Genomic DNA, 10495 nt, shown 5'->3' on the forward strand with positions numbered 1-10495 from the left:
TCAGCTCTCTTTCTGTCAGAGATTGCCACCCATCACATGTGAACAGAAATTTCACCTACATTTAGAGCCGTCACCTACATGTAAACAGGAAACACGCAACCCACACAAAGATATTAACTGCAGCGCTGCTGTGCGGATGTGTCTGTCCACACACACACACACACACACACACACACACACACACACACACACACACACACACACACACAGTGTATTTGGGAAAGCAGGGGTGGAAAAAGCAGAGGTGTGTGCAGAAATCAGACAGATTAAAGAGTTTAAGCAGAGTGACATCTGTAATAAGCATTAGGGCTGCTCCATTATGGCGAAAATCATAATCACCCTCCGTCGAGAGCAGTGAGTGATTTTGTCTTTGTCTTTTGTTGTTTGATGAACATTAAGCTCAGAGACGGCAGAAGGAATATTACTTGTGGACGCTTTAAGAGCTGCACGGATCCAATATACTGTTACACACGGATTTTCATTCTTACGGAGCCCCTTACGTCAGTAGAAGAAAAATAATTAATCCGTGGGGACGGTTTTGCAATTCGTTCCCTCAGTTTATAAACTGTACTCACAAATTCTTAAACTGTTCCCTCGGTTTAACAAACCGTGCCCACGAATGTCCAATCCGTGCGCTCAGATTTTGTAAACCGTACCCTCGGATTTTGAATCCGTACCCACAAAAACATAATCCGTGCGCACGCTTTCGCAATCCGTTCCCACAGTTTGTAAACTGCTCTCACGGATTTGTGGCCCCGCCCCCAAATTCAACCAGGACACCTGTTTAAGTGCTGGATGCATTGTTTTGCATTTATTAAGCTTTATTTCTCAGTAGGCTATATGAGACTATGCAACACTGACAAAACAGAGTTTTTAGCTTTATTTTATATTAATCACCAATAGATTAGCTGCCAAAACACCATGTGTTCTATCCTATTGGTTATTAATGTAAAATAAACGATAAAAAGGAGGCTGTTTTGTAAGTGCGGTCATGGTACCAAAATAAAATAATAAGTGAAGAGCGCTGTTCAAACGGCTTTGTTTTATTTAATAATATTTTTCAAAATATAAAATTACCTGAATAAAAAAAAATAAATAAAAAAAAACGAGTTTTGGAGAGGAGAAGGTAAAAAGCAATACAAAACAAATAATGTACAGGTTATGTTGCCATTCCTTTGCTCTCAAACTAAATGCAATGTAATAATAGGCCTTATTTAATAATAACATTAATAGTGCAGCATGCATCTAACTCTGGGTGAAAAGCTTATCATAATCACAAATCCGTGAGAGCAGTTTACAAACTGTGGGAACGGATTGCGAAAGCGTGCGCACGGATTATGTTTTTGTGGGTACGGATTCAAAATCCAAGGGTACGGTTTACAAAATCTGAGCGCACGGTTTGGAAATCCGTGGGCACGAATTGTTAAACCGAGGGAACAGTTTAAGAATTCGTGAGTACGGTTTATAAACTGAGGGAACGAATTGCAAAACCGTCCCCACGGATTAATTATTTTTCTTCTACAGGTGACGTAAGGGGCTGCGTACATTCTCAACTGTTTACGTTCATTTGAGACATAACTGATGGAGGTTTACACGAATAATCAGCAAACGCCACATTTTGACATATATTTGCATGTATTTAAACGTTTAGGTACGCATCTTAAGCTAAACATTCACTTTATTTGTCCAGACGGCTCTGAACGCATAGCATTACACAGAACAGCACAAACTCTCTTTCATGCTTTTAAAAACACCACATCAAATAAACATGAATAAATCAAGCACGTCCCATTTTATGCAAGTCACATTACATGATTTTACTGATTTGCATGTGAAATTGGGCTTTTATAGACGAGCGAAAGCACACAAAGGTGGTGGAATTGGGAGCAATGATTGTTTTATCTCGAATATTGTATTTTCATAATTATTTGAAGCCAAAATCGAAACTGAATATTCATTAATAGCACAGCCCTATAATTAGCATGATTGAACACTGGTATGTGTGTGTGATGGCCAGCGTGTTCACGTCCTTCTCTGATCTTTCATCATCACAGGGCAAAAAGAAGCGAAGGAAACGAGACAAGCAGCAGGACTCCGGCACAGGTACATATCTTTGTGTTTTTACATGCTCAGGCACATTAAGAGTAAGTTCTGTACTGATCACAGCCATACTTTAAACGAGGAGCATTCTTCTATTTCATAGACAGAAATATCAAAGATAAAACTGATCACTGAAACTTAGTGTTAGTTCACTTTCAGTGATGTACTCAGCCCCTTGGCATCCAAGATCATGATTCATGTCTTTCTTCAGTCGTAAAGAAATTATGTTTTTTGAGGAAAACATTTCAGGATTTCTCTCCATATAGTGGACTTCTATGGTGCCCCGAGTTTGAACTTCCAAAATGCAGCTTTAAAGGACTCCAAACGATCCCAGCTGAGGAGGAAGGGTCTTATCTAGTGAAACGATCGGTTATTTTCGTAACAAATTAACAATTTATATACTTATTAACCTCAAATGCTCGTCTTGTCTCATCTCTGCGATGCGCATAAAAAGTTTATATTTCACAAATATTACTTTTTTACTCAAAATTCTGAGTTTATATCTCAAAATTCTGCATTTTTCGCCCCTCAAAATTCCAAGTCTATACCTTGAAATTCTGACTTTTTTCATAAAATTCCTAAAATTTGTATCTCGCAATTCTGACTATTTTTTCCTCAAAATTCCAAGATTATATCTCCCAGTTCTTTTTTTTCTTTTTTTTCAAAATTTAGAGTTTATATCTTGCAATTTTTTCTATAAAACTACAAATTTATATCTCACCATTCAGACTTTTTTTCCTCAAAAAAAATTTAAATCTTATATCTTGCAATTCCGTCTCCGAGTTCATATCTCATAATTCAGACTTTTTATCCCTGAAAATTCGATTATATCTTGCAATTCCGTCTTTTTCCTCAATATTCTGACTTTTTTACTCAAAATCCCGAGTTTATCTCATAATTCAGACTTTTTTTTCTCTCAAAATTCTGAGTTTATATCTCGCAATTCTGCATTTCCCCCCCCTCAAAATTCCAAGTCTATACCTTGAAATTCTGACTTTTTTCCTAAAATTCGTATCTCGCAATTCTGACTATTTTTTCCTCAAAATTCCAAGATTATATCTCCCAGTTCTGTTTTTTTCCCCCCTCAAAATTCAGTGTTTATATCTTGCAATTCTGGCTTATTTTCTATAAAACTCCAAATTTATATCTCACCATTCAGACTTTTTTTCCTCAAAAAAAAAATTCAAATCTTATATCTTGCAATTTCGTCTTTTTTCCTCAAAATTCTGAGTTCATATCTCATAATTCAGACTTTTTATCCCTGAAAATTCGATTATATCTTGCAATTCCATCTTTTTCCTCAAAATTCTGATTTTATATCTCAATATTCTGACTTTTTTACTCAAAATTCGGAGTTTATATCTCACAATTCTGGCTTTTGTTCTTCAAAATTCCAAGTTTATATCTCCCAGTTCTGTTTTTTCTCCTCAATTGCGAGTTTATATCTCGCAATTCTGGCTTTTTTTCTATAAAATTCCAAATGAATATCTCACAATTCAGAGCTCATATCTTGCAATTCCATCTTTTTTCCTCAAAATTCTTATTCAAAAGTTTGTCAATATTCTTTTTTACTGGAAAATTCCAAGTTCTCCACATCTCCCAATTGTGTCTTTTTTACCTGAAAATTCCAAGCTCATATCTCACAATTCTGTCTTTTTTTCCTCAGAATTCTGAATTTACATCTCGCAATTGTGACTTTTTTTCGCCCTGAAAATTCGAGCTCATATCTCGCAAATTCTGTCTTTTTTCTTCAAAATTCCAAGTTTGTATCTCACAATTCTGGCTTTTTTTTACCCTACAAAATTCTGACTTTTTTCCTTGAAAATCCCGAGCTTATATCTCACGATTCCGTCCGTTTTCCTTAAAATTCAGAGGTTCTATCTCACAATTCTGTTTATATTTTGCAATTCTGAGTTTGTATTGTGCAATTCAGACTTTTTTTTACCTTCATTTTTTTCAGTGGCAGAAACAAGCTTCTTTTGTCTTATTTACAACTTAGACATATTTTTTTTTCTGTATAGTAGGCAGTATGCATGGACAAGCAGCTAATATGATATTACATAGCTCTATTTATTTGCAGTAAGCTGATGGTCTTGACTGTGATTGCTTTTTTTCGTTCTCCTGGTGTTCTCCTGGCTAACCTCTCTGCCCCGGCGGCCTCTTTCTCCTTCACCTCCTCCTGCCTCCACCTTCTCTCTCTCTGCCGCTGTCTCTTTCTCTGCACGCATGCTGCCTTTCGCTCAGACCCCGGCTCGCCAAAGAAATGCCGCGCTCGCTTTGGCCTCAACCAACAAACGGACTGGTGCGGCCCCTGCAGGTGTGTACCGCTGTCCCGCATGCGTCTGTCACTAACACACAGCCCTCCTCCATCACACCTCCATCCTGGAGTCAAACTCTGCAGGACGGCGGCCCAGCTCTGCTTTAATTAAACACTCGCCTTACTGTTTCATCTGACTTTCTGCAAGGTTTTTGTCCATAAGCCTTTGAGTCGTAGTCCTGCTTGAAGCAGATGTAATTTGCACGAATGAAGGACACCAACAGCCAGCTCTAGAAAGATTAGTTCAGACCAGGACTGCATGATTCATTGAAATAACAGCCAAATCACGATCTGACTTACTGTGATCACCACGTCATAAGGCTACTGTTTAATTGAATACATGCACTGTGTTTCAGAGTGAATCATAGTAACACATTCCTGCGGTTTTCTGTCAAAATGAAAGTTTAACAGTTTAACATTTGAAAAATAAAGCAACAAGACATAAATGTTAGTAGTGGAATTTGTCATTTATACTTTTAAGGTGAAACAATGCAGGTGAATAGGGGAAAAAAAACAACTAATAATTATCACCTTACTTACGCAGTTGATTGATTACAGTGATAATTGCAAACATTATTTGTATTACAAGTTTTCTAAAATGTTATGTTTAAATATGCACTAATTAATAAAAAATGCTCTAATTTGCATACATTTCTAGTACAAAAAATCTAAACACTGGATGAAGTCAGTTTCAAAATTCTTGTTTCATTTTTTTTGACACATTAGAGTCAAATGTTTTTACAGAGGGGATTTTGGGAATCCCATTTCATCACTCCATAATTCAGAAAAACTTAGAACAGACAGAAAACACTATTTTTTACAAGTTTTTGAGGAATAAAATGTATAAAATCAAGCTAATTATATCTGAACAAATCCCTCTGTAAAAACCTTCAGGATATAGACAGGAATACAAATGTAAAGTTTGGTGTACAGTGCAACTGAAGTGGAGATTTGTGGCTCAGTGTAGGAGAAAAAACTATGGATTGTAATTGAAATCGATTGACACAAATAGATAAAGTGCTATAAAAGAAATGGTGTCTTTTGATGTTTTCTTTGGGTGCCTGCATTGTCTCCCCTTAAATAAAATAAAATGATTATGCTATTATTATTATTATATTTTTATTTGGTAATAATAATAATAATAATAATTATTGTTGTTGTTGTTATTAAGATTTTATAGCCATATTGATATAATCACAAAATATTGGTTATCTTTTACTTTTGCAGCATTAGTTCAATAGTAATATTTCTTATTTTTTATTAACAATTTGAATATGTTTTGGTAGTTTTCCCCAAATAGTGTTGCCCTGTAATAAGTACGTGATCTACAAAGAAGAAAACTTTTTATTGCTAAATCTTAATATGCACTATTCAAACATTAATATATATGAACCAATAACTCCCAGTCAAAGGTTTATTTAAGATTATTTTAATGTTTTTAAAGAAGTTTCTTCTGCTCACCAAGCCTGCATCTGTTTGTTCCAAAGTACAGCAAAAACAGTCAAATGTTGAAATATTTTTATTTTTTAAAGTAACTGGTTTCTATTTGAGTATATTTTGAAGTGTAATTTATTCTTGTGATTTCAAAGCTGATTTTTTTGCATCATTACTCCAGACTCACGATCATTCTAATGATCTAATCGACTCCGATTTGCTGCTTAAAAACATCCTTGCTTAGAAAAAAGAAAAGAAAGGAAAAAGTATTACTTTCTGTCATTTCTTGTCCAAAAATAAAAATAATATTGACTCCAAGCTTTTGGATGGTATAGAGTATAATGTCACAAAAGTGTTTTATTTTAAATAAATGCTGATCTTTGGATCTTTCTATTTATCAAAGAATCCAGAGGTTTTTTTTAAATATTGATAATAATAATAATAATAATTTCTGAAGAATCATGTGACACTGAAGACTGCAGTAATGATGCTAAAAAATCAGCTTTGATCACAGAAATAAATTACACTTTAAAATATATATTAAAAAACAGTTTTTAATAGTAAAAATATTTCAAAATTGTACTGTTTTTGCTGTTCTTTGGATCAAATAAATACAGTCTTGGTGAGCAGAAGATACAACTTTATTATATGGTATTGTATATAAAAACATTAATATAAACTTTAATATACTAAAATGTCAATTTCTTGCTGATATTAGAAGCGTGTAAAATGAATGAATCTTTCAGTGTGATTCCTGAATCAATTCAACAGATTCATTTTGAAGAATCAGGTCATTCTAGAATTGGAGATCACTTGTCAATTTCTTTAGTTCAACATGTGTTTTTCTAAAATGTAGAGCAGTAAAAAGAGCAATATTATGCTTTGTAGTGAAAAAAGTTTCACAAAATAAAAATACAGAAACATGAAAAATCTTAAAGGGACAGTTCACCCAAAAAAAATTGTGATCATTTGTGACCCTAAACCACAAAACCAGAAATTCTGATTTTGAAAATTGAGATTCATATGCATAATATATGAACAAATAAGCTTTCCATTGATGTTTGGTTTGTTAGGATAGGACAATATTTAGTCGAGATACAACTATTTGAAAATCTGGAATGTGAGGGTGCAAAAAAAATCGAAATATTAAGAAAATCACCTTTAAAGTCGTCCAAATGAAGTTCTTAGCAATGCATATTACTAATCAAAAAATAGGTTTTAATATATTTACAGTAGGAAACTTACAAAATATCTCCATGGAACATGATCTTTATTGAATATCCAAAAGATTTGTGGCATAAAAGAACAATAGATAATTTTGACCCATTCAGTGGCACATTTACTCAACCCCATGTATGAATTTTCTTCGGCTGAACACAAAAGAAGATATTTTGTCTTCAAAATATACTTTTGTGTTCAACAGAAGAAAGAAACTCACTCAATAGAGGTTTGGAACAACATGAGGAAGAGTAACTGATGCCAGTGTTTTCATTTTTGGGATGCACTGTTCCTTTAAGAAGAATAATGAAGTGAAAGCACTGTTCGTGTTGAGTGATTAAAGTGCGAACCCTGATCTGGCTGTGGTTCGGAGAGCTTGAGCGATCCCTCTCACAGTGATCTCTGCTCCCGGACGCCTCCGCATCAAACCCTCCGCTCGCTGTGGTCAGCAGTTTCGGAGCTGCAGCGTTTGCAGATGCGCTGACCGAGAGCCGCTGACGCTCCTGTCAGAGGAAGGCTGAGACTTTGATGCGGCCGCGAGCGCGTGTGTGACTTTGATTTGTGTGTGAAGTGACTGATTTTCAGCTTCTCCCGACGGGGTTGGCACTGTGGTTTGCTAGCACTGCGGTTTTAAGGCAGTATGGCTTACACACGTTGCTATCACTTTCAACTTCAGAATGTTCAACTATTCCTTAGGGCAACACACTGCAGACAAAACCATTGTTTTTATTCCTGTCTAGATGGATTTTGTTCATATAGCCTATCATTCATCTGATCAGGGTTCGTACACGGTGCTCGCAGTACTAGAATTTGACTTGAAAACAGCAATATTCCTCATGAGGTACTTTAAAAGTGCTTGAATTATTGAAAGACAGTGTATCTATGAAACAAGTGTTGAACTTTTTGCCAATGAGCACGTATCTTATAAAGAAAAAATCATACTTTTTTGCTTATTTCTTCGATCAGTCGTTTTAAGCGATTCACTAGCAAAAACCAGATCAAATTAAAAGAGCCATTCTTTTTCTAATTTTTACATCGTTTGTAATGATTATAAAAAGCACATAGTGACGGGTGAAACTCAGCTTTTTGAAGCACTGAAACCGGATCGCCCATCACAGATCATTCGTTTTGAAATAGGACTTCAAATTGAGTAGCACAAATCATTTGATTCAGATCTGTATTTTGGAGCATGTGTTGCAAAACATTTGATTTAGATCGGGACTTTAGAGCGGTTTCGTGAATTATTTGACTTAGATTGGGACTTCAAATTAGGTAACGCAAATCATTTGATATAGATTGGGACTTAGGAACGGTTTGACGAATCATTTCATTTAGATTGGAACTTTGTATCACAAATCATTTAATTTAGATTGGAATTTCATGTATCGTGAATCATTTGATTCAGATTGGAACTTGGTGATTCATGAATCATTTGATTCAGTTCTGGATTTTGGAGCAAGTATCGCAAATCATTTGATCCAGATCTGGATTTGGAGCATGTATCACAAATCATTTGATTTAGATCAGAACGGGTTGAACGCATCAAATGATTCACGATACACAATTTGAAGTCCCATTCTAAATCAAATGATTTGACATTCACGCTCCGATTCCTGATCTGAAATGCTGGTTTGCGAATCATTATTCAGATCTGGATTTTGCATGTACCATGAATCATTTGCGTTCAATCAGGAATTTGGAGCGACTTCACAAATCCTTTTTCAGACTTTTTTTCCTTAAACAGTAGAAAACATCAAATCATTAAAGGAACACTCCACTTTTTTTGGAAATAGGCTCATTCTCCAACTCCCCCGAGTTAATAAGTTGAGTTTTACCATTTTGAAATCCATTCAGCCGTTCTGTAACGCCGATACTGTTCTGGCGATATCACTTTTAGCATAGCTTAGCATATATCATTGAATCCTATTAGACCAATAGCATCACGTTCAAAAATGACCAACGAGTTTCCATTTAAAACTTGACTCTTCTGTAGTTATATCGTGTACTAAGACCGGCGGAAATGCAAAGCTTCAATTTCCTTGGCTGATAAGATTAGGAACTACACTTCCATTCTGGCATAATAGTCAAGGAAGTTTGCTGCCGTAATATGGCTGAAGCAGGAGCAGTAATACCACGCAGCACATGTGCAAATGCTAAACTAGCTGGGAACTCATTTCTGATAATATTCCGCCTGCTTCGGCCATATTACGGCAGCAAACTTCCTTGACTATTACGCCGGAATGGAAGTGTAGTTCTATGCTAAGCTATGCTAAAAGTGATATCGCCAGAACAGGAGAACGGCTGAATGGATTTCAAAACGGTAAAAATCAACTTATTAACTCGCGGGGAGTTGGAGAATGAGCCTATTTCTAAAAAAAAAAGTGGAGTGTTCCTTTAAGGCAGTACAGAAAAGAAAGAAAAAAAGCAAACACAAATACAAATCCCTTAATAAAAATAATCATGGTTTTACTATAGTAAAAGGATAGTATCATTTGTAATTATTTAGTAGTGATACTTTGCATGTGCTTCACTTTATTTTTGCCATTTTTATTAATCTTTTTTAGATTTTGATAAATAAGTGATTGCTTGATAAGTAAGACAGTCCTAGAGTTTTAATTTAAAAGTATCTGTACGAACCCTGTCTGATTTATCGGACATTTTATTCTCTAATATGTCAACAAAATGAAAAGAATTTTGAACCTGTCGTTATTCATTCTTCAGATTGTTGCATAACTGTTTGGTGTGCTCTTTATTTTGTGTCATTGTTGTGCATTGAGTTCATCTTTGTGACGTTTCACATCCACGCTTTATTCACAGATAACTCTCTTTGACTGTTCCTAGGAGGAAAAAGAAGTGCATTCGCTACCTTCAAAGAGGACGCTGCGCCAGCCCCCATTCTTCCGATGGAAGTGCTATAGACTCCCCCCCGTCACCTGTCTATCACCCGCCAAACCCCGCCTCTCCCCCACGGTGCCCCTCCTCTAACCCCGCCTCCCCCGCCAGCCAGTCCCCTCCCACAGAGCGGCACACGCTCCGCCCACTCGCCCAGACTCTCGCTCGACTTCGGCAGAATTAAAACAGAGGGCGCCGTACGAGACTGACGGCTGAGCGCTGCGGAGACTGAGCTCACCCTCACACCTTCTTCAAGTTCTCTTCGCTTCAGTTTCCTCGGCAAGAAAAACAAGTTCACGCGGGGCGTCCTCTCATCTTTTAGGAAGTCGTGGCATTAGATTTCCTCGTGGATGAATCTCATGAAGAATTTGGGATTTTTTTGGCTTTTAATGACAAATAAGCATGATGTTTTCATTACCAATAATGCAAAAAAGATCGTTTTTCTTACTGTAGCTTGGAATATATATTGCTAGGCTCAAATTAACACCTTTACATCACATGAGCAAGAGTACTGTTTTCCTAAATATCAGCACG

At 36.0% G+C, this 10495-nt stretch overlaps 1 protein-coding gene across 1 annotated transcript in view; it reads left to right on the forward strand.

Annotated features, from left to right (window-relative positions):
• tcf7 (transcription factor 7) overlaps positions 1-10145 on the forward strand; it is a 72352-nt gene extending 62207 nt beyond the window's left edge. Inside the window, exons 11-14 of the mRNA XM_073823953.1 lie at positions 2055-2144; positions 4345-4417; positions 7466-7574; positions 9911-10145. Of these exons, the coding sequence (XP_073680054.1) occupies positions 2055-2144; positions 4345-4417; positions 7466-7574; positions 9911-10145 (507 nt within the window). The remainder of the gene's footprint in view (positions 1-2054; positions 2145-4344; positions 4418-7465; positions 7575-9910) is intronic.
• The last annotated feature ends 350 nt before the right edge of the window (positions 10146-10495 follow it).

This window comes from Garra rufa, chromosome 19 (assembly GCF_049309525.1).
Source record: "Garra rufa chromosome 19, GarRuf1.0, whole genome shotgun sequence".
NCBI lineage: Eukaryota > Metazoa > Chordata > Actinopteri > Cypriniformes > Cyprinidae > Garra > Garra rufa.